Source organism: Panthera pardus, unplaced genomic scaffold (assembly GCF_024362965.1).
Source record: "Panthera pardus isolate Hobbes unplaced genomic scaffold, ASM2436296v1 HiC_scaffold_12, whole genome shotgun sequence".
Classification (NCBI taxonomy): Eukaryota; Metazoa; Chordata; class Mammalia; order Carnivora; family Felidae; genus Panthera; species Panthera pardus.
Window position 1 is genome coordinate 108,843,785 of NW_026526677.1, and position 24,266 is coordinate 108,868,050.

The following is a 24,266-nucleotide window of genomic DNA, read 5'->3' on the forward strand; positions in this document are numbered from 1 at the left end:
CGCTTAACCAGCTGAGCCTCCCAGGAGCCCCCTTGTTTGCCATTTAAAATAAGCAAACTCTTGCTTCATTTGAATCCAATGAAAACATCAGTGCAATTACAGAAGATTTATATTTGGCAGGAAATGGGGAACAGGTGGACTTCTCTAGCTCCTGCTACATTCTCAGCTGTGGGATATTTTCTTCAGTCAGACATAGTGACTTCCACCCTATCAGTCTTCATCGTTCTCTGTGACTCACGTGTCATGCTTTACATCATATTGTCTCTTGTGCATAAGCCATTCAGGGTTTCAGAATGTTCATGATCTCAACCCAATTTTCTAACCAGTAAGGATCCACATTAAGTTTGTCTTCTTTCTTGGAAATGCTCCCAGTAGCAATGTCCTCTTCATTTTCCTGTTTAGCCGACACGGAGATCTATTTATTTCATGTACTTTTCTGTCATGAGTCATCTTTCCTTGAGGATAGAGTGATGGCTGTGTCTGGGGTTTTCACTTCTATTGTACTTTGAATGCATAAAGGTTTTATAAGATCAGAAAGTCTAGGATTTTTTGTTTGCTTGCTTTGAACTGAACATTATTCTCCATCATGCCCCACGAGCTTGCTGGGACCTTGATCTTTATTGACTCTGCCATCTCGGAAAATAAGGAAAATAGGTAAAACCAAAAAGAATAATTGGAAAAAGCTCCTGTGGAGCAAAGCTGTCACATTGGCAGAATGATTCAGCAGTTGCAGGGAGCGTTATTGATTGTGAATCCTTTGTGAATTTAAAAAAAAATTTTTTTTTTTTTTTAGTATTAACAAAGCCTTGTTTAGTTTAAATAAATATGATATAAATAAATATGATATGATAAATATGATGATAATGACAGTCTGTTATGATGGACTGTTTTAAGAAAAATTTAATTTCTTTTAATTTTATAAATAAAAATTACTTTCTTAAATTAAAAAAAACCCAAACTCTCACATTGTATACCTGTGAGGTAATAGAAAACAAGTTTATTAGTCTGTGTCGCCAGTTCCTGGCACAGAACTCCAAAAACACTTCTAAATTTCCTAAATAAGAAGAGTGCTAGGAGCATTTTTTGTTCTAATATTTGGTAACTCACCCGGGTTCCTGACACAGACTTCCTAAGTCCTTTGGAATTCCCTGGGGGATGGCAGTGTCTTGTTCTAGTGAGATGACTCCTCATGGGCTCCTGGATGGTGGCTGCTCACCAGAAAGACCAAGCCAAGGTCAGAAGCTTGGAATTTTCAGTCCCGTTCCCTGTTTTCCAGAGGCGAGAGGGGCTGGAGATAGAGTTAGTAACTGATCATGCCTACATGATGAAGCCTCCGTAAAAATCCCAATAGTCTGGGGGTCAGAGAGCTTCCGGGCCGATGAACATGCAGAGGTGCTGGAAGAAGGGCACAGTAGAGAGGGTATGGAAGCTGTGTGCCCCTTCCCACACACACACGGCCCTGCATGTCTCTTCCATCTGGATGTTCATCTGGATCCTTTATAATAACATTTTATAATCAACTGGTAAACAGTGAGTGAACTGTTTTCCTGAGTTCTGTGAGCCTGTCTAGCAAACTAATAATGATTATCATCAATAATAATGGTAAGTATTATGTATATTCTAACCTAATTCCCGTAAAATTTGACTTACTTGGTAGTGTATTTTTCTTCCTTGAAACTTGGCTTCTGTATTCAGGACACATATTTCCCAAATAATTAGCATCAAGTTCATACTTGTCTTGTTAGTTCTGATCTTTTGTCTAAACTGAGATTTCCCAATTTTAAGATCATTACTCTCTGTTGATGGAAGGAAATGTGTTTGCATTTTACAAGTAAATAGGCACTGTAGATTTGTAACAAATGTTGAGTGTTAATTAGCCAGGAACTGTAACCTCTGGGCAGGTGAGGACATGATTCTTGCTTACCATTGTGGCCTTTGAAAGCTCACACAGTGAAAAATAAATATTCATCTAAGGAATAAATGGGAGTCTAGTCTCTCAGAATAGTTTCTTGTCAACAGTTTTCATTTCCTTAAGCCACAAATGATTTTCTCTGATAAAAAAAAATTAATAAATCTGCTTGTCATTCTGTCCTCTACGTGGACCTTAGTTTTTCTTCAGAAGATTGAAACCTTCATGTGTTGGTTTTTTTAAAAAATTTTCTTTTTAAATGTTTTTATTTTTATTTTTGAAGGAGAGAGAGACGGAGCGTGAGCAGGGGAGGAGCAGAGAGAGAGGGAGACATAGAATTTGAAGCAGGCTCCAGGCTCCGAGCTGTCAGCCCAGAGCCCGACGCGGGGCTTGAACTCACGAACTGGGAGATCATGACCTGAGCCCAAGTCGGACGCTTAGCCGACTGAGCCACCCAGGCGCCCTTTCATGTGTTGGTTTAAAAATGGGTCAGAGTGGGTTTTTCTCCCTTTCCCTCAACTTTTTAGTATGAAAATTTTCATATAGGAAAATAGAATGAATTGTATAGCAAATACCTATATATGTACCACCTAGATTCTACAGTTAACTTTTTAACATTTTTGCTTTATCGAATAGTTGTCCGTCTGTCCATTCTTTTAACAGTCCATCGTCTTACGTATACATTTTGGAAAGTTGCAGGTATCATTATACTTCACCCCACAACTTAAGAATTCATCTGCAGTGTTTATAAATAGAATATTTTTAGAGCATGGTTTTTTGAAATTTCAAAAGTGATCATTTGGAACAGATAATTGTTAGAAAATGAAATTCTGTCAGTTCGCTTTATTTTCCCTATTTCCCAGGACAGATGCGAAAGGGAGAAAAGCACCTTGGGTCTTTATAATTCTTTGTAGTTTACGAGGAATTTTCATGTCTGTTGTCTACTTTGAACCGATAATAGTCGGTAACAGTTGTTATGCGAAGTACTGTGCTAAAAGTTCACCTTTAACAAAGATGCTTTGCTAAGTTCCGTTCATCCTGCTGATACTTCGTTGTCATATTTATTTTTCAAGTGGATTGAATTGTTCACTTAAAAATATTTTTTAGCCCCATGGTGTGCCTTTTAAAGTCACCTTTGTCAGTTGCTGCTATGTTTAGACTGAACTCTTTGGCAGTTGGGTTCCTGAGGACAAATAGTTTCCTGGTGTTGTATCTTAATAGGTTGTTATTCATAATAATATTTGAGCACAACTTAGAAAGAGTTACTGAAAATGTTCCTGTGTTCTTCGATTGTCTCCTATAAATTAGCCTTCAGTATCCAAAATGTTGCATGACTTTAAAGGCAAAATGGGTTATATGAGAATAGGCATCTAATAGTTGTTTGGGGGGGGGTGTTATTAATTATTAATATCCTGTGTATAATTATATTATAGAATTTTTATATTATGTGCCAGATAGTGTCTTTTATGTCCATTATATATTTAATTCATGTAACAGTCCTATAAGGACTGAGGAAACTGAGGCACAGAGGGGTTAACTGACTTGTCCTGGGTCATATAGCAAGTAAATGGAAGAGTCAGGATATGAATGTTTCAGCCCCCAGTCCTAGCATTTGACCACTGCCTTCGTGTTTTGCACTGTATGTATGGTCCTCAGACCACCTGCATCATAATTTCCTGGGGTGATTGTTAGAAATGCAGATTCCTGGGCCTCATCCTAGACCTGCTAAGTTTGAGCCTATGGATGAAGGGTGTTTTTTAGCCATCCAGTTGATTTTTATGTGCACAGAAGTTTGAAGACCACCGTGCTATACTCTTCTGTAAGCATTATCGTGTCTGAATCCCTGTTAACCTGGAAAGCCAGAATCAATTAATCATTCTTACCCTTGGAGTACATGACATTTTTGATTCATCTTTATGCTTTTGTCTTTCCTTCAAGGTTGTCATGGACTTTAAGCACCCAGACGGCATCACAGTGCCCGTTATGTTGCCTCGTCGGAGTTTGCTGGTGATGACCGGAGAATCTAGATACCTCTGGACACATGGGTATGTATTGAAGTGACCTTGATGACAGAATACCTCTTCCTTTGTGACAGTTCTCATTCTCTCCTGCTTGAGCTGCCAGAACCAGGCCCCATGTCTGTACATTGAGGTGTCCAGGTTTAAATCCCCAGAGATATCTATGCCCCTTTTTTGGTAAATCTTAACCTTTTATTTTGATAAAAGTCAAGTTTAATGGAAAGTTGCTAGCATGGTATAATGAACTCCCCTCACCTTTCACCTAGATTTACCATTTGTGAACATTTTACCGTGTGTACATATTGTTGTACATATTATCATTATTATTATTGTTATTGCTGAGTCGTTCGAGAACAAGTTGCAGACATTATGATCCTTTACTCTTCCATGCCTCATTGCAGTTTTCCTAAGAGCAAATATATTTATTACATCAGGGGTTGGCAACCTATGGCTTGTTGGCCAGATTTAGCCCATAGCCTGTTCTGTGCAGCTCTTGAGCCAAGAGTGGTTTTTACATTTTTATTTTTATTTTTTTTTTTAAATTTAGGATTATTATGATTGTGATTATTATTTTGGTTTTTACATTTTTAAAGGGTTGTAAGAAACAAAAGCAACAGAGAGTATGTCACAGAAACTGTACATGGCCCTCTATGCCTCAAATATTGGCTATTTGATCCTGTTACAGAAAAAGTTTGCCAAACCCTATGATAGAAGGCTGCTGTGCAACTCAAATTCAGAAAACTCAACATTGATAAAAATACTCTTAGCACAGTCTTATACAAACCATCTACAGATTTTGCTGGTTGTACTTCATAGTTCAGTCCTGTCAAAGACTGCCAGTAGTTAAAGTAGCAAAAGCAGATTTTACTCAAACTGTTGCAGTAGGAGAAAAGGGACCACAGTATAGAATTTGCCCGGATTCCAGATACAACAAGGAAAAGTCAGGATTGATAGCCAAGGAGCTGGGATGGGGGTGGGGCAGTATCAGTAGGGGGAAAATTACGAAGAGGAAACGTCAGTGATGGGGCCAGAGCGGGGGGCCGGGGGTGGGGGCACTTCTGGCTAAATCCACATAGGATGCTTGCAGATCAGAGGTCACCTGGGGGTGCCAGTTGGGGAGTGAGGAATATGTTTGGTTATTGAGGACAATCAGATATCTAGAGTGGGGGATTCTGGTTAAACTGACTCAGCAGGATTCTTTCTAAAATTGGGCTCTTGCCCAAGGATGGGGTTGAATCAGGCTCAGAGAAGGCCAACTAAAGTTTGGTCAAGCAGAGGATCTTTCCTAGTGGTTTATAGTACACTTCCCCTCTGATCTGGGATCCGTCTGTGAGTTCACAGTGTCCTTCCCCTCTGATCTGGGACTCTGTCTATGACATGCTAACTTGTCAGTTCTCTTTAGTCTTCTTTAATTTGAAACAGTTCCTCAACTTGTCTGTGTTTCATAATTTTGGCATATTTAAGGGGCCAGTTGTTTTCTAGAATGTCCCTCACTTTGAGTTTGTTTAACTGAATCTAATCTCAAAGAAATGGGTTTATGCACTTTTGATAAGAATATATCTTTAGTCTTGAGAAGGGAGACATCATACCATTAAAATTTACTTATATTCTACTTAAAATACTGCTGGGTTCTTCACTTACTAATAATGTCCTGCTTGAAGATTTTAACTGATTCATTTTTATAAGAATTCAAGGAAATGAACATGTAAATGAATTTGTAACCTGTATTGAATGTGAACCATAAGAACGGATGGCCTGATTTTGTGCAGTGAGGCTTAAATTTACCTGATTTTTTTTTCATGGCCATCTAAAATATTTTCACTTAACAGTAAATGAAAAAGGTGAGGTGATCCAATGGCTTCAAGTATTCCTAGAATTTTGAGAATATTCACATTTTCTTTTTTTTAGGTTTAACCTTTTTTCTGTTGGTAACGTTTAAACTTCAGAGCAATGGTATTTCAGCAAATACAAAATGAAAAATGACTTTTCATAAGCCTGTGTTATAAACATGTTTTAATCTATTCTGGGTGATGGTACAGATTAATTCTCCTAAACATCATTTTGATCACATTATTTTCTCATCCAATGTATATTGTGCTGTTCATTGTTAAGAGGAGTTATCTCTGCAAGATTGACCAGAGGGCAGTTATGTCTGCCCTCAAATGTTACTTACAAATTCTTAATTTGATCTAGTTCAGATTTCCTATTCTAGTCACCATGCTCTTTACGGCAGATGGGCAGCACGTGGGTCAGATGTAGTGGTCAGGCGTGTTCTCTTTGGCTGGGGTAGTGGTGGTATGTGTGGTAGCATGTTAAAAAATTGTGTACATAAGAAAATCAGGTGCTTTCACATAAAAATCTGAGTCTTCAGCGTCCTTTGAAAGTTGGGAAATGTGAGGCTCCTGGGTGGCTCAGTCAGTTGGGCATCCAACTTCGGCTCAGGTCATGATCTCACAGTTCATGGGTTCGAGCCCAGCATTGGGCTCTGTGCTGTCAGCTCAGAGCCTGGAGCCTGCTTCAGATTTCTGTGTCTCCCTCTCTCTGCCCTCACACATGCTTTGTCTCTCTCTGTCTCTCAAAAATGAATAAACATTTACAAAAAAAATTAAAAAAAAAAGAAAATTGGTAAATGTGACAACAATGGGCCCTAGCAGCCCTTGGCCATGGTTTTATTAAGTCAGTGGCCTTCTTTAGATGAGGCGGACGTTCTCAAGTTCTCTGCAGTTCCTGCGTGGTTCTGTGGTTCCCCACACTGAGGCTGAGCATCACCTGTCACTTACCACTGTGCTTGCACTGTTGTGTTTATCTTGTGACAGAGTCACCTGAAAACTAAATAGATCTCGTCTGTGTTACAAGTAGAGAATGGAAAGCTAGAATGGGTGGAAGAGAACACTTTGTTGTTTTGAAATGAAACAATTCCAATGTGTTTAACGGCAAACGACGCATTTCTTTTTATTATTATTATTATTGTTTTTAATGTTTATTTATTTTTGAGACAGAGAGAGAGCATGAACAGGGAAGGTCAGAGAGAGAGGGAGACACAGACTCCGAAGCAGGCTCCAGGCTCTGAGCTGTCAGCACAGAGCCCGACGCAGGGCTCGAACTCACGGACTGTGAGATCCTGACCTGAGCTGAAGTCGGATGCTCAACCGACTGAGCCACCCAGGCACCCCACCAAATGACACATTTCTAAACAAGCCCACCTGCTTCATGAGGGTATTTGACTACCTGGGGAGGCCCTTATTTATACATTTCTTTGATTCTTCTTTTAAATTACTTTTGGAGCATTTTCTTTGTGCTGGCCTTGTGCTTAGAGTTTCACACAGTTTGCTGAGTTAACTCATCCTGTCGCAGTGGAAAGTTTGTTCCATGCTTTGTCCCATTTTTAAAGAAAATTGGAACATAAAGAGGTTATGGAACTTGTACAGAGTCATAGAACCATTAAGTGTCAGAGCCAAGATGAGAAGCCAGGCAGTCTTGCTTCAGGATCTGTGCCCTTAACCTTGATGGTCCAGCTGGACTCGATTGCTCTCTTTCCTCCGAATTTATACGGTGCCCTCTGTACCCTCTAGCCTTTCCACTTGCGCCAGCCCTCAGCGCAGTAGGCTTCCTTTCCTTTGTTTTTAAAATAGAGCTCAACCTTGACTTCCTTTATAATTTATAAAACTTCTGGGTACATTAGCCTGAAATAATTTCTCCCTTAAACTCCTAAAGATTGTTTGATCCTTGAGATGTCTCTTCTATTGAACTATTATTTAAATCTAAAAAATGTTTTTATCTTTTTATTTAAGATTTTTTCAACTAGATTATAATTTGAGTACAGAAGGAAAAAAAGGATGTTCAGTACTGTTTAAAGAATCCATTCTTGGGGCGCCTGGGTGGCTCAGTTGGTTAAACGTCCGACTTCAGCTCAGGTCACGATCTCGTGGTCCGTGAGTTCGAGCCCTGCGTCGGGCTCTGGGCTGATGGCTCAGAGCCTGGAGCCTGCTTCTGATTCTGTGTTTCCCTCTCTCTCTGCCCCTCCCCCGTTCATGCTGTGTCTCTCTCTGTCTCAAAAATAAATAAAAAAAAAAAAAAACGTTAAAAAAAAATTAAAAAAAAAATTCATTCTTTAAAAAAATATTTTTTAAATGTTTATTTATTTTTGAGAGAGGGACATACAGAATGTAAGCAGGAGAGAGCCAGAGAGGAGGAAAACACAGAATCTGAAGCAGGCTCCAGGCTCTGAGCTGTCAGCACAGAGCCTGATGCAGGGCTTGAGCCTATGAACCGCAAGATCATGACCTGAGCCGAAGTCAGATGCTTAACCGACTGAGCCACCCAAAAGCCCTAAGAATTCATTATTCTTAACCTATGGATTACCCATTGTGGAAAATCTCAGAAAAGCAGTTAAGTATTGCTTGGCCTTTGTCTAAGCTTTAATTGTAGGCAAGTGAAGTAATTGACTTAAAAGAGCCATAACTGGATAGAACTGGAGAGTGTTATGCTAAGTGAAATAAGTCATTCAGAGAAAGACAGATACCATATGTTTTCACTCTTATGTGGATCCTGAGAAACTTAACAGGAAACCATGGGGGAGGGGAAGGGGAAAAAAAAGTTAGAGAGGGAGGGAGGCAAATCATAAGAGACTCTTTAAAACTGAGAATAAACTGAGGGTTGATGGGGGTAGAGGGGAGGGGAAAGTGGATGATGGGCATTGAGGAGGGCACCTGTTGGGATGAGCACTGGGTGTTGTATGGAAACCAATTTGACAATACATTTCATATTAAAAAAAAAAAAAAAAAAAAGAGCCATAACAGAGAACTACTTAGTCCTCAATAGAGAAATTTACTTGCTAATAAGAGTTTCAAGATACTCATTGTACTAAAATATCTTGACTGCATTTAATACCATAGCTTTAATCATTTTCAGCTATCAGGGTAACAATCATATAAAATCAGGCAATGATTGCTTGCTTTTGCTTCTAAAAAATTGCCTTCAGTGCAAGCTGTTTTCCAAGAGCCACTCTCCTAACTTGTTTTATGAGACCAGCATTACCCTGACACGAAAACATGTCAAGGACATTACAACAAAAGAAAATTACAGACCAATATCTGTCATAACAGAGATGAGAAAACATTCTTAAAAAATATTAGAAAATCCGATTGTATGAGATATATAAATACATCATGACCAAGTAGAATTTATCCCTGGATTGCAAGATTGGTTTAACATTTGGAAACCAAAACGTGTAATTCATGACATTAAAAGGACAAAGGAGAAAAAAAATATTTAATCATCTTGATTGATGCAGAAATTGTATTTGACAGAATTCAGCATCCATTCATGATAAAAACTTGGCAAACTAGGACAAGAAGGAAACATCTTCAGTCGGATAAAGGCTATCTGTGAGGAACCCACAGCTAACATTTTATTGAATGGTGAAATATGGAATGCTTTTTCCTAAGATTCTGAACAAGGCAGGGATGTCTGCTCTCACTACCTCTATTGAATATTATAGTGGGTGTTTTACATAGTATAGTAGGTCAAGAAAAAGATGTAAAGATTATTGAGATTTGAAAGGAAGAAGTAAAACTCTTTATGATTGTGGATGTAGGAAAATCCTAGGAAATCTAAACAAATGTTAGAACTAAACCGTGAATATAGTAAAGTTGTAGCATACTAGGTCAAGATTCAAAAATTAATTTTTGGAAAATGAAATAGAATACTTAAAAAATTTTAAAAAATATCTATTTACTTTTGAGACAGAGAGAGAGAATTGGGGAGGGGCAGAGAGAGATGGAGACACAGAATCCAAAGCAGGCTACGGGTTCTGAGCTGTCAGCACAGAGCCAGATGTGGGGCTTGAATGCAAGAACCACGAGATCATGACCTAAGCTGAAGTGGGACGCTTAACCAACTGAGCCACCCAGGTGCCCCTGAAATAAAATTCTTTTTAAAATAGCATCAAGACCCGTAAAATACTTCGTTTTAGTACCCGAATTAGTTAATTATGATGTGGTTTAAAAAGATATTAGCCTGGGAATTCTGATTCTTTTTTAAATTGAGATATAATTCACATATAAATTGCGTTAGTTTCAAGTGTACAACATAATGATTCTTTATCTGTATGTGTTGTGAAATGATCATCACAGTAAGTCTGGTTAACATCCATCACCACATGTAGTTACAGGCTTTTTTTGTTGGGATGAGAACTTTTAAGATTAACTGTTAGCAACTTTCAAATATACAGTTCAGTGTTATTCACTGTAGTCACCCTGTTATACACTGCATGCCCAGGATTTATTTATGTAACTGGGAATTTGTACCTTTGACCACTTTCACCCATTTTACACGGCTCTGCCTACCCTGGCCCGGCCCCACCAGCCCCACAGCCACCAGTCTGTTCAGCATACCTGTAAGGTTTTTTAACAATGTTTATTTATTTATTGTGAGAAAGAACACGAGTGGGGGAGGGGCAGAGATAGAGGGAAAGAGAGAGAATCCCGAGCAGGCTCCGCACATTCAGCACAGACCTCTGTGCAGGGCTTGATCTCACAATCAAGTGAGATCATGACCTGAGTCAAAATCAAGAGTCAGATGCTTAACCAAGTGAGCCACCCACGTGTTCCAAGTTTGCTTTGTTTTTGTTTTACATTCCATGTATATGTGAGATCATATGGGATTTGTTTCTCTTTGCCAGACTTATTTCACTTAGCATAGTACCCTCGAGGTCCATTTACATTGTTGCAAATGGAAAGATTTCTTTCTTTTTTATGGCTAAGTAATATTTCATTACCCTTCCCTCTCCCCTACACACACACACACACACACACACACACACACACACACACACACACACACGTTTTCTTCATTCATTCATTGATGAGCACTTAGGTTGTTTCCAAGTCTTGGCTGTTGTAAGTAACGCTGCAGTGACCATGGACTGCAGATATCTTTTCAAGTTGTTTCCTTTGGAAACAAAAAATCCAGAAGTGAAGTTGCTGGATCATATGATAGTTCTACTTTTAATTTTTTGAGGACCTTCATACTGTTTTCTGCAGTGGCTGCACCAGTTTATATTCCAACCAACAGTGCACGTGGGTTCTCTCTTCTCTGCCTGCTCGCCGACACTTGTAATTTATCTTTTTGGTAAGAGCCATTCTAACAGGTATGAGGTGATGTCTCATTGTGGTTTTGATTTGTATTCCCCTGATGATGAGTGATACTGAACACATTGTCATGTACCTGTTGACTATCTGTATGTCTTAGGAAAAACGTCTCATCAGATCCTCTGCCCATTTTTAAATGGACTGTTTTTTTGCTATTGAGTTGTAGGAGTTGTTTATATATTTTAGATACTAGCCCCTTACCAATATAATTTGAAATTTTTTTTTTTTCATTCTGTAGCTGGCCATTTCATTTTGTTGATGGTTTCCTTCACTGTGCAGAAGGTTTTCAGTTTGATGTAGTCCCAGTTGTTTATTTTTGCTTTTATTGCCTTTTGAGAATTCTGGTTCTAACAACAAATTGAAGAAACAGTATAACAGTGACAAAATGAAAACAGAGCTGAAATACATTATTTTCACTTGAGGATCAAATCCATTTTAATGATATAGTTGAACTTTCTCTTTTTTAGGTATGTAGAAAAAACGTATCTGGCTCTTAGTAAAGAGAAATCAACACATTAAGTGTAAAATTATGCTTTTGTATAATTTGCTCAGACCTTTGAGGCTTAGCACATTCTCTCTGAATGTAAAACCCACCTCTATAGGGAGATAAAATTACTAGGGTAAATCAAGCAGAAAACTTGGCCTCAGATTTAAATCTTGGGGCACCTGAGTGGCTCAGTCAGTTAAGTGTCTGACTCTTGATTTTGGCTCAGGTCATGATCTCACAGTTCATGGGTTCAAGTCCCACATCAGGCTCTGTGCTGATAGTGCTGAACCTACCTGTGATTCTCTCTCTCTGCCCCTCCCCCAGGTTGCTTCCACTCTTTCTCTCAAAATGAATAAATAAACATTTTTAAAAAAAAGTTTTAAGTCTCAGGAATAACTTAACAAAAGATATGCAACACATATACACTGAAAATTATGAAACACTGCTGAGAGAAATTAAAGAAGACCAGAAAGAACGAAGAGATAGAGATGCCATGATCATGGATAGAAACTTAATATTGTTCAGAGGTTGTCCCAAGTTGATCTAATGTTTCAGTGTAATTCCAATTAAAATCTTAAGACTCTTTTTATATAAACTGATGAGCAGATTCTAAAATTTATAAGGAAATAGGAAGGGTCTAGAATAATCAAAACAATCTTGAAACAGACGAACAGTTTTGGAGGATTTATTTTACCCAGTTTTTAAAATTTACTAAAGCTACATAATCAAAAGAGTATAGTGTTGGTGTATAGACAGACCATTGGGGCAGAATACATCCACATATATAAGATCAGTTGATTTTTGACAAAGACCCCAGTATAATTCAGGGTGGAAAAGACATTTAAAAAAAAATTTTTTTTAATATGAAATTTATTGTCAAATTGGTTTCCATACAACACCCAATGCTTATCCCAACAGGTGCCCTCTTCAATACCCGTCACCCAGCCTCCCCTCCCTCCCACCCCCCCATCAACCCTCAGATTGTTCTCAGTTTTTAGGAGTCTCTTATGTTTTGGCTCCCTCCCTAACTTTTTTTTTCCCCCCTTCCCCTCCCCCATGGTCTTCTGTTAAGTTTCTCAGGATCCACATATGAGTGAGAACATATGGTATCTTTCTCTGCCTGACTTAGTTCCCTTAGCATAATACCCTGCAGTACCATCCACGTTGCTGCAAATGGCCAGATTTCATTTTTTCTCATTGCCACGTAGTATTCCATTGTGTATATAAACCACAATTTCTTTATCCATTCATCAGTTGATGGATATTTAGGCTCTTTCCATAATTTGGCTATTGTTGAAAGTGCTGTTCTATCCTGTTTTTCAGTCTTTCTTTTCAACCATTATCTGTCCTTATTTTAAGGTATGCATCTCTTATAATTGACATAGAGTTGGACTTTATTTTTTTAATCCAGTTTGACATTCTTTGTTTAGTTGGATATGTTAGTCCTTTTACGTTTAACGTAATTGTTGATTGGATTTAAATGGGTTTTTTTTGTTGTTTTTGTTTTTTTTTTTACTGTTTGTTTCCTCTTTGCTCCATCTGTTCCTTACTTTTTTCTCTCATAATTGGTATTAATTAAATATTAGTTATTCTGTTTGTATCTCTTGAATAATTTGTTAGTTGTACATTCTTTTAATATGATTACCCTGAGGATAACTTTTTAAAAGATAGAGACTTCTATTTTTTGTTTTCTCTACAATGCTTAACAATTCAGGAAATCCAGTAGATATTTGCAATAAATTCTTCTAAATTTGCTCTGTTCCCTTACTGTTTTTAAAAGGACCTGAAATACTTTTATGAATGCAATGTTAAATAAATGATTTTGACTGTCGTTTTTAGAATCACACCCAGAAAATTTGATACTGTTCAAGCATCCAAGGGTCACAAAAGTGGAATTATCACCAGTGATGTTGGAGACTTAACTTTAAGCAAGAGGGGAATAAGGACATCTTTTACATTTAGGAAAGTGAGGCAAACACCTTGTAATTGTAGTAAGTATATAATTTTGGTTCAACTGTACAATGGAGTAAATCAAGTGTAAAAATCTTTTAAAGTCCCATTAGAACCAAGGAGAGCTCGGTCTTAACTTCACTAAGGGTATTTTCCATATTTTGCTTAGTGTTGTACTTAATGTAGATTTTTCTTAACCCATCCCCATTAGAGTTTATATTCCTTGAAGGCAGGGAGTGCATTTTATTCATCTTTATTTTTCCTAAATATAATAATTGAGCATAGTTGGATGACGAATAAATATTTTATTTATTGGAGTCACACTTGTAGGACATTAAAATATCAGTTATACAAAAATAGTTTTTATTGGAAACAGCTTGTCTTGTTTCTAAATTACTTCTCATTAACCCAGTGAGGAAGTTAGAGATGACAGATTGTTCCTTAGTAAGTAGGTAACTCTAGGGGGATAAACAGTGGTTTGTGTTTTGGTCAGTTTGGAAATCTAGAAAGGAATAAAAGAAGTGCTCAAAAACATGTCAGGAGTATGTTATTTCTACTTATCTATACAAGTACATCATGACCTGTATTTCTTAGACTCAGTGAATAAAAATCCCTTTTATTTTGTAAATAGTATCTGTTAGAAAACTTGAAATTGCTATATTTGATATCTAGTGAAACTTCAGATTTTTGTTTCTTTTGCTAAAAGTGTCATTGCTACCTTAAAACATCAAAATTTTTATCAATTAAAAAAAAAAGCTTATTTAGTATTTGTTGAGTGTCTAAACTGCCAGTAGTTTTATTTATTTTTTTATTAAAAAAAATTTTTTTTTAATGTTTATTTATTTTTGAAGAAGGGAGAGAGCATGAGCGGGGGAAGAGCAGAGAGAGAGGGAGACACAGAATCGGAAGCAGGCTCCAGGCTTCAAGCTGTCAACACAGAGCCCGACGCGGGGCTTGAACTCACGAACTGCGAGATCATGACCTGAGCTGAAGTCAGATAGGCGCCCCATAAACTGCCAGTAGTTTTATAAGATACTGAAAAATAAAGCATGGCTCATGTTCTCCAGGAACTGAAGTCTAGTTGGAAAGGCAAGCCAGTTTTCTTATGCAAATGTTTCTTTGTTGTGGACATTAATTAAATGTAAGGCGTATTGTAGAAGCTCTGAATGTATATTCAGTTTACAGATGATTTTCACGTTCAAGGCCATCTTTTAGACACTCTTTGTCAAAATGTGTGGGTTTTTAAGGATAAGGGTTGCTCCTCCCTTTAGCTAACTTAGATGTTCATAATTTCCGAGAGAATAAAAACGTTCTAAGATCAGTTTAGGATACTTCTAATGTATATTGTGTCGGATTCTGATGTGACCAAGATAAGGTAACCTGTCTGTTTTCACACGTACGTTTTAGAGCCCTCAGGCTTTCTGTGGCTGCCCTTTTCCGAAACGTCCACATAAACTGTTTAGAGCTCCACCTCACACATTAGCATAGATGAGCTATCTCCTGCCCCATTGCTCAAGGTTCAGCACCCTCTAACTATAGGCAGGGAGAATTCCTGAAGCCGTGAACACTGCAGCCCAATTCTTAGCTGCCTCACGATTTCTGATTATTTCCTTTGTCCTGACTGTGGTTTCTCCAGGGACACCACTCCTTTTTCCTTTACTTCCCAGAATAAAACGATGTGTATCATGGACTTTGGCCGAAGATAAAGGGAAATTATAGGACAGCACAGAACAGACAAGGATTTAAAATGAGTATTAGACATGATTGCAGAGAACAAAGGACAACTTCAGAATTCAGTTAATTAGAATAACAGTGTATCCTCAATTTCCTTCGTCATCTTGGCTTGATGGTGTTCTCCTTGGAGTTTGCTGATTCGACTGAAGGAGGTGACACCTGTAGTCACTGAGAATGTGGGCTCCTGCGTTCCCACCGGCTGGGTGCAGTTCGGGCTCTACGACTTGCCATCTTTGTTGCTTGAGGATTGTTATTTGATGTTCTCTGCTTCAGTTGCCTCATCTGTAAAGTGGATGCAATAGTACCGGCTCATGATGTTCCTGTGAGAACTGAGAACACACATATAAACTGTTTCAAAGAGTGCTCGTTTAAATGCCTGTGATCATTACCAAATGATGCCCTTTGCTCCTAGGGCTTGTTTTTCTGAGGGTCTGAGGGCCCCACAAGTCCTATCTCCTCTGCCCACCAAGAGAAAAACCCTACATCATGTTAGTTCAGCTAAATTTCTTCTGTTTGGGCCAGGCCCATCAGAAGCTTTCCTGAATGAGAGGACCCTTAATCCTGAGAGGTGATAGGCACCTGCATTATATGGCCTGCAGACTTGCAGTCATTTCTGTCGCACATGGATTTTTCCCCTTCTGTGTATGTTAGACCCTTGCACATATAATTAGACTTGTTAGGTACCAGCTGTTTTTAAACTGATAAATCAGAGCCTGCTTAGCCCCCGTCACCAAATTTGGATTGATTTGCTTGTTCTTTTAAGAAAACATGATACCTTATGAATCAGTTGGATAAAAATGAAAGGTTTTTATTGCTTAATTTTTGCATTAGGTTACCCTTTGGTTTGTGACAGCCAGATGAAGGCGACCCCCCCATCATTTCCAGAGAGCGAAAGAGAAGCCTCACAACTGGAGCAAGAGTATGTCCACCGAGTCTATGAGGAGATTGCTGGGCACTTCAGCAGCACACGACATACCCCTTGGCCGCATGTGGTGGAGTTTTTGAAAGCTTTGCCCCGTGGTTCGTTAGTGGCTGATGTTGGCTGTGGAAACGGAAAGTATCTTGGCATCAATAAGGAGTTATATATGGCAAGTAATTGTTGCCTCTGGCTCTCTTTTGCTTTATTTGTAAGGGTTGTTAGCACCTTCTGCCTTATGATATAATGTTGTTTGTTGATTAGGCCATTACAGAAAAGTTATAACCAACAGATGGAAAATTAATGAGCACTCATTCTTATTTATTCCCCGAGAATTTGTGGGCATGCATGCCATTATTTTGTAATTTCCCCCTTCTCTTTCCTTAGATTTTGCTTCCTGAGATTATTTTATCAGTAATACTATCTTATATCTGTAAAACTCTACAGGTTAGAAAGGATATTTACATTTTTTTTAATGTTTATTCTGAGAAAGAGCTTGCAAGTGGGGGAGGGGCAGAGAGAGAGAGAGAGAGGGAGAGAGAGAGAATCCCAAGCAGGCTCTGTGCTGTCGGCGTAGAGCCTGACATGGGACTCAATCCCATGAGCCATGAGATCATGACCTGAGCGGAAATCAAGAGTTGGACACCTAACTGAGCCACCCCAGGTGCCCCTGGAAAGGATATTTATAGAAGCCATTTTCTTTGCTTTGATCCTCCTAAATATGAGAAAGTTAAAGCAGGTATTTTCTGGTTTTTTTAATCCTGTTATTTATTTATTTATTTGTTTGTTTGTTTATTTACTTACATCCAGTTTAGTTAGCATATAGTGCAGTAATCATTTCAGGAGTAGAATCCAGTGATTCATCCCCTACATATAACACCCAGTGCTCATCCTAACAAGTGTCCTCCTCAATGCCCTTTGCCAATTTAGCCCATCCCTCCACCCACAATCCCTCCAGCTAACCTCAGTTTGTTCTCTGTATTTAAGACTCTCTTATGTTTTGTCCCCGCCCTGTTTTTATATTATTTTTGCTTCCCTTCCCTTATGTTCCTCTGTTTTGTATCTTAAATTCCACATGAGTGAAGTCCTATGATATTTGTCTTTTTCTGACTAATTTCAGTTAGCATAATATACTCTAGTTCTATCCACGTTGTTGCAAATGGCAAGATTTCATTCTTTGTGATTGCTGAGTAATATTCCATTGTGTGTGTGTGTGTGTGTGTGTGTGTATATATATGTATGTATATATGTATATATATGTATATACACATATACACACACAATGGAATATTACTCAGCAATATACATGTATATATATGTATACACACACACATATACACATATACATACACATACCTGCACACACACACACAACACATCTTTATCCATTTATCTGTCAATGGACATTTGGGCTCTTTCCATATTTTGGCTATTGTCGATAGTGCTGCTATAAACATTAGGGTGCATGTGCTGCGTTGAAATAGCACTCCTGTATCCTTTGGGTAAATACCTAGTAGTGCAATTGCTGGGTCATAGGGTAGTTCTATTTTTAATTTTTTGAGGAAAAAAACTCTGGAAAATACTGTTTTCCAGAGTGGATGCACCAGTTTGCATTCCCGTCAGCAATGCAAAAGGGTTCCCTTTCTACACATCCCCACCAGCCTCTGTTGTTGCCGGAGTTATTAATTTTAGCCATTCTGACTGGCGTGAGGTGGTATCTCAGTGTGGTTTTGATTTGTATTTCCCTGATGATGAGTGGTGTTGACCATCTTTTCAGGTGTCTGCTAGCCATCTTGATGTCTTCTTTGGAAAAGTGTCTATTCATGTCTTTTGCCCATTTCTTCACTGGATTATTTGTTTTTTGGGTGTTGAGTTTGATAAATTCTTTATAGATTTTGGATACTAACCCTTAACTGATATGTCATTTGCAAATATCTTCTCCGATTCTGTCGGTTGTAAAGCAGATATTTTCATCTGGTTTTTTACTAATGAAGAAACGGAGGCTCACGGACTGTATTCTTCCCTAATGTTGTAGAATTAGGGAATATAACTGGGATTTAAACCCATGCCTCTGATGCCAAATCTAGTGTGCTTTTATTCATAGTAGGAAAATATAAAGGTTACTATTTATTGGTGCTTACTGTTGAGGAAACTAAAGCTTAAGTAGATTAAAAAATGTGACTGAGGTTACAGTGCTAGGCCCAGAATCTGAACTCACCTGTCTCTTATGCCAGGGTTTCTGTTTTCAGTTGCTGTAATTTCCTTTTTCTAAGGTCGACTTTTTTTTCTCCTATGCTGGGAAGTAGAAAGTTCTCCCTGCACTAGTGCATTATTATAAATACATCAGCGCTGCTCTGGGAGGACTGAAGCTTCCCTTTCTCAAACTAGGGAGGGAGGACTAGAGTGAGGACAGTAGGCGAGGAGAATGAGAGCCATCTACGCACACGGGCTACTGTAGCACATCAGATTGTGCGTAATGTGTTTGCACCTCATCCTTGACATCACACACCTATGTCAACAAAGTAAGTTACTCCTGTGCTTGAGGAAAGGTTTGTGCATTAAGAGATAGAAGCATAGCTTTTCATCACGATAAAATGTTAGTAGTTGTATATTGTCATTATGTTTAGATGAAGTTTTAGTTTATAAAGAGAAAGATCGAATGAATTATGTTTTTTCATGTTGAAGAAGTAGGTTTTGATATGCCACTTAAAATCAAAGTGATATTTCTGATTTTGTAATCTTAAGGCACTGTCCAAAATGTTTCTCAATGAGCTCTGCTTTTGCACTTTCTTTTTTTTTTAATGCTTATTTATTTTTGACGGAGAGAGTGACAGAGCATGAGTGGGGGAGAGACAGAGAGAGAGGGAGACACAGAATCTGAAACAGGCTCCAGGCTCCAAGCTGTCAGCACAGAGTCCGATGCGGGGCTCGAACTCACAGACTGCGAGATCATGACTTGAGCTGAAGTCGGATGCTCAACTGACTGAGCCACCCAGGCGCCCCTGCTTTTGCACTTTCTTGATGATAACCCTTAACTTTATCTAGTCAGGCAGCATTTGTGACCAAGAAGCTAGGTTGAAGTCAACCACACTGACTTAGTCATGATGATAACATTATCCTGTTACAATTGAGAAAAATGACTTCTTGGTAAACTGAGGTATAAATCTGAAGCTATTCGAGAAGGAATATATTTAGAAGAGTGGGAAACCCACAAGTACCGTTACCTTCCATTGCTCGTATTCATTTTATCAGTGGCTGTCCGCGTGTATTCCTTCCTGTCTGCTATTCCCAGAGCCTCCGGCACTGTCTGACTTCTCGGGAAGGCTCAGTAAGTGTTGGTTCAGTGAATGAATGAAAGGTACAAGTCTGGTTGGACTTACAGTTTTCATTACACCAGAAATGAAATTATATACAATATAGGGGAGCCTGCTCTTGTAAGCTGCTGAGGCTCCAACCTGTGTATTTGAATGTACTTTGAGCAGCTGTCTTTGAGCCTGAAAATATGTATGTTTCTTGACATTCATGAGGAAATGTGACCTGAGACATTCATTCTAGGTATTAAAACATAGGATAGTCTCAGAATTTAAAAAGTCATTAATATTATTAGTACATACTTCCTTAATAAAGCACTTTATTTATTTATTTATTTATTATTATTTTAAAATTAATCTTTGTGAGAGAGAGAGAGAGAGAGAGAGAGAGACTGCATGAGTGGGGGAGGGGCAGAGAGAGGGGGAGACACGGAATCTGAAGCAGGCTCTAGGCTCTGAGCTGTCAGCACAGAGCCCAATGCGGGGTTCAAGAACTCATGGACCTTGAGATCATGACTTGAGCCAAAGTCAGATGATAACCGACTGAGCCACCCAGGGCCCCTAAAGTGCATTTTTGAAATAGTAGCTTAGGCTCTCTTGTAGATACTTTTATAAACTGCTTTTCATTTTTTATAACATCATCGGTTACTGTTCATTTCTGTCATCAGCACTAGCTGTTGTCTTTATTTTCAGAGTTAAATTTTGTAAGCAAAACTTGAGACCTTCAAGAGATTTATTGCCTTTATAATAGTACCAATAAGAGGTGAGACAGTATGCACCCAGAGCTCAGCCTGACTCATCCATTGTAGGGACTTTCTTGGTTGCTTTAAATAGTCTGGATTGCAAATATAAGAATAACTCCAGGAACCTATTTATAATTAGAAGAATTGGAGATATGTTTATATAAACCTCTTCTGCACGTTTCTGGTTTGGTTTGGTTTTGTGTTTTAACTGTTGACTACGCCAATAAAGGAAAGAACAGAGGGGATATTAACATCGACAGGTTCCTCCCGTGAGCTGAGTGCTGTGCTGTGTGTTCTCACACAATGTGGGAGACTGGCATTACTCCCTCCATTTTACAAATGGGAAACCGAATGCTCAGTCAGGCTATGACAGGCTCATGGTTACATGGTGTCAGGACAAGTATTGGAGCCTCATCTCCAGCTGCACAGTCTGTACTCTGTGGCATTCTGCTAAGAGAGATTTAGAAAATTAAAAAAAAAAAAAAATTTATGTGGAGGGGGGAGGGGGCGGAGAGACAGAGGGAGAGAGGGAATCCCAACCAGGCTCCGTGCCTTCAGTGCAGAGCCCAACGTGGGACTCAGTCCCACGAACCATGAGATCATGACCTGAGCCCAAATCAAAAGAGTCAGTCATTTAACGACTGAGCTACCCAGGTGCCCTGAAATCATGTCTGTTTTGTTGTCCACTTACTTGGCACGTGATAGAAGCTTATTAATGGTTTGTTGAATGGTGAGGAGCAAACCTGTGAATTCACCCTCAATTTCTTACATGGAAAGCAGAGTATACACAATGCCGTGTTGTGTAATCTTGAAGGAAATGCGACAACATCAAAGTGGGTGGGCCTTCACCCAGAGTAATGTACCTTGAGGATACAAGGATCTCTCTTTGTATCTAGACTCTGGGATGCGAGTTTTTGTCCACTCTTTTTTCCATATAATAATAATGATAGCATTTGCATAGCCCTGCTGTGGTTAGTGAAATATTTAGTTTACATCATTTTGTTTGATTCTCATATGAACCTTGAGAAGTAGGCATTTTTATGATGAGGAAACAGAAGCTCTGAGATACCGTATGGCTTTCCTAGGTTGTTCGCCTAGTTACTGCTGGAGCCACACTTCAGCTCGCGAGTTCCGAGTGCTGTTTTCACTGTACTGGACTGACTTTGACTCTTCCCTGGCTCTCTCAACTGTGTACTGCCCGTCTGATCTCCCTGTAATTGCTTGTTTTCTTAGTAGTTTTAAAAATGTTGTATTTTCTAAGTAATAAAAATAATGTAGCTGCAGTTCCGAAGATGGAAGGAAAGGTGTTTACCTATAATCTTAACACCCTAATAAACCAGTTTGTTGTGAGAAAGATCGTTCCAGTGTTTTCCTGTAATGTTTATATCGTCATGAGTATGTGTACAGCTCAATAACTCATTTGTATTGCTTCATATTTCCATTTTGCTGTGTGGCCTTACATGGTTCCCGGACTTTATGATGCTCTTTGAGTTTACTTGATGGTTCCTCATGTTCAGTGTGAAGTTGTTATAAATAACACAGTAACGAGAATCTACCCTGAGAAACACTGTGACAAGAAGGAAGAACGCGGCTTTTTGGAGTGAGACACCCAGGTTTAAATCTCTGCTCCGCCGCTTAACTATCTTACTTGAGCCAAACTACCTACGCGCTTTGAGAGGAGGTTTCCTCATCTGCAGTGTAGTAACAGTACCTGACTCAGGGTGTATCTTCGCGGTGGGTACATTAGCACAGAGAATCTGCTGAAAGATTTGGCGGGTGCCCCAGTAAAAGCCCCCCCCCCTTTTTTTAAATCCTGTTTAGCTTTTTCCATATGTTGGATGATTTCTTTTTTGGGGATGAATTTTTAGAAGAACAATTATTGGGTCAAAAGTTGTGAACATTTTTATCTTCCTTGAAAAGCAGTGTGCCAAACTGCTTTTGAAAATGGGTGGAGTCCATTTGTAACCTCACTAGCACTTTTGAGAGCAAGTTTTGTTACTGCCGTCACCATGGTGTACTGTGGTTTTAAAATATTTTTGATACCTTCGAGGGAGAAAAATGAGATCTTGTTTTCTAGTTTGCCCCTTTGATTACTAGTTTGAATACTTTTTCTTTTTTTTTACCAGCCCTTCCAGAATTGCAGGTTTAACGTTTTGTTGGAGATTTTAAAAATTATAAACAAGTTCAGGCACTAGGTGGCTCGGTTGGTTAAGTGTCTGACTGGATCTCAGCTCACATCTTGATTTCAGGGTCGTGGGTTCAAGACTTGTGTTAGGGCGCCGCTCTGGGCGTGGAGACTACTTAAAAAAAATAAGTGAAAAAAAATTTTTTTTAAGTATAGAGGAATATAAGCACACATTTTAAGCCCAACCTGTATGTGTTTTTATGTCATTGATCTCCATCTGCCATACAGCATTAACAGAGCTTTACGTGAGTCTTTTAATGAATGCTAGTATTTATAATTAGGCCATTTTCTGTCATATTGTTGACATTATGCAACATCATTAAGGAGAATTTCAAGTACTGGGTACTATCCTTGGTATAAAAACTTAAGGAAATTTAAAAAGAGAAAAGAGAAAAAGATAGTGATGACTTGGCTGTAGTATATGAAAGACTCAGGCCAGTTAAGTGCAGGATGAAAGTACTGAGCCAGGCACGAATCACGTATACACTACACCTGATGCTTTGTGACTGAGACTGTCCCATCCCTCACACTGCCACACAGGGGCACTTTGTACAGGTAACGGTAGCAGCCTGGCAACGGGAAGAGGGACATTTCCTCTTGTTTTATTTGGCTGCTCTTCTCCGTGTTCTGCTTTATCTGTGGTTCTTGGGTAATAACTTTCTTTCCATGTTGAGCTCTATCTCCTGGTATTTGTTCTGTAGTAAAGTTGCACTTTTTTCCTGTCGACTTTCAGCTAGATTTATAGCAATCTGTCAGGGTCGGACATACTTGAAACTAATGATTCCGTGAACTGAATTTTATTATCAAAACAGTGGCAAACTCTAGAATGTAATATGCATATTACTTCAGTGGTGTTGTCATCTTGATGTTGTCACTGCTAGCTCAGTGGTATAGAATATGGGTGAAAATAAATACAAGGAATAATAAAGCACTTAACATATCTTACATAGTTAAAGACCGCAATCAGGGGCACCTGGGTGGCTCAGTCGGTTGAGCGGCCGACTTCGGCTCAGGTCACGATCTCGCGGTCTGTGAGTTCGAGCCCCGCGTCGGGCTCTGGGCTGATGGCTCAGAGCCTGGAGCCTGCTTCCGATTCTGTGTCTCCCGCTCTCTCTGACCCTCCCCCGTTCATGCTCTGTCTCTCTCTGTCTCAAAAATAAATAAACGTTAAAAAAAAATTAAAAAAAAAAAAAAAAAAGACCGCAATCATTTGGGAATTGGGCCCCTGTTATTAATGGGCCCTTGGTACTTTTTCATATTTTTTTAAATTCATTTTGAGAGAGAGATAGGCAGAGAGAGAGAAAGAGAGCGAGTGAGTACAGGTTGGGGGGCAGAGAGAGAGGGAGAGAGAGAATCCCATGCAGGCTCCACACTGTCAGCACAGAGCCTGATGTGGGGCTAGAACCCACGAACCACGTGATCGTGACCTGAGCCCAAACTAAGAGTCAGTTGCTCTACTTACAGAGCCACGCAGGCACCCTGGGACTTTTTTGTCTTAAAATATATCAAAGGGAAATTGCTATATTTTACCTCTAGTGTGGTACCTTTTATTATGCTTCAAAAATAAATGCAGCTCTGGGATAGAATATAGAAGCTGTTTAATATCAGTTAGAAATTGAGCAAATTCATATTAAGTATGAGTAGCCTGGCAGTGTCCATTAACTTAATAAGAGTTGTTTTGAGGGGCACCTGGGTGGCTCAGTCGGTTAAGCATGCAACTTCAGCTCAGGTCATGATCTCGCGGTCCATGAGTTTGAGCCCCACATCTGGCTCTGTGCTGACAGCTCAGAGTCTGGAGCCTGCTTCGGATTCTGTGTCTCCCTCTCTCTCTGGCCGGGCTCTGTGCTGACAGCTCAGAGTCT

The 24,266-nt window shown here is 39.1% G+C and overlaps 1 protein-coding gene across 14 annotated transcripts in view; it reads left to right on the forward strand.

Annotated features, from left to right (window-relative positions):
* The window catches only part of ALKBH8 (alkB homolog 8, tRNA methyltransferase), a 72,892-nt gene that overhangs the window by 44,809 nt on the left and 3,817 nt on the right, over positions 1 to 24,266 (forward strand). For all 14 annotated transcript variants that reach the window (XM_019469282.2, XM_053900542.1, XM_019469291.2 and 11 more), the window contains 3 exons: positions 3,848 to 3,954; positions 13,405 to 13,556; positions 16,081 to 16,337. In XM_019469282.2, the coding sequence (XP_019324827.2) occupies positions 3,848 to 3,954; positions 13,405 to 13,556; positions 16,081 to 16,337 (516 nt within the window). The remainder of the gene's footprint in view (positions 1 to 3,847; positions 3,955 to 13,404; positions 13,557 to 16,080; positions 16,338 to 24,266) is intronic.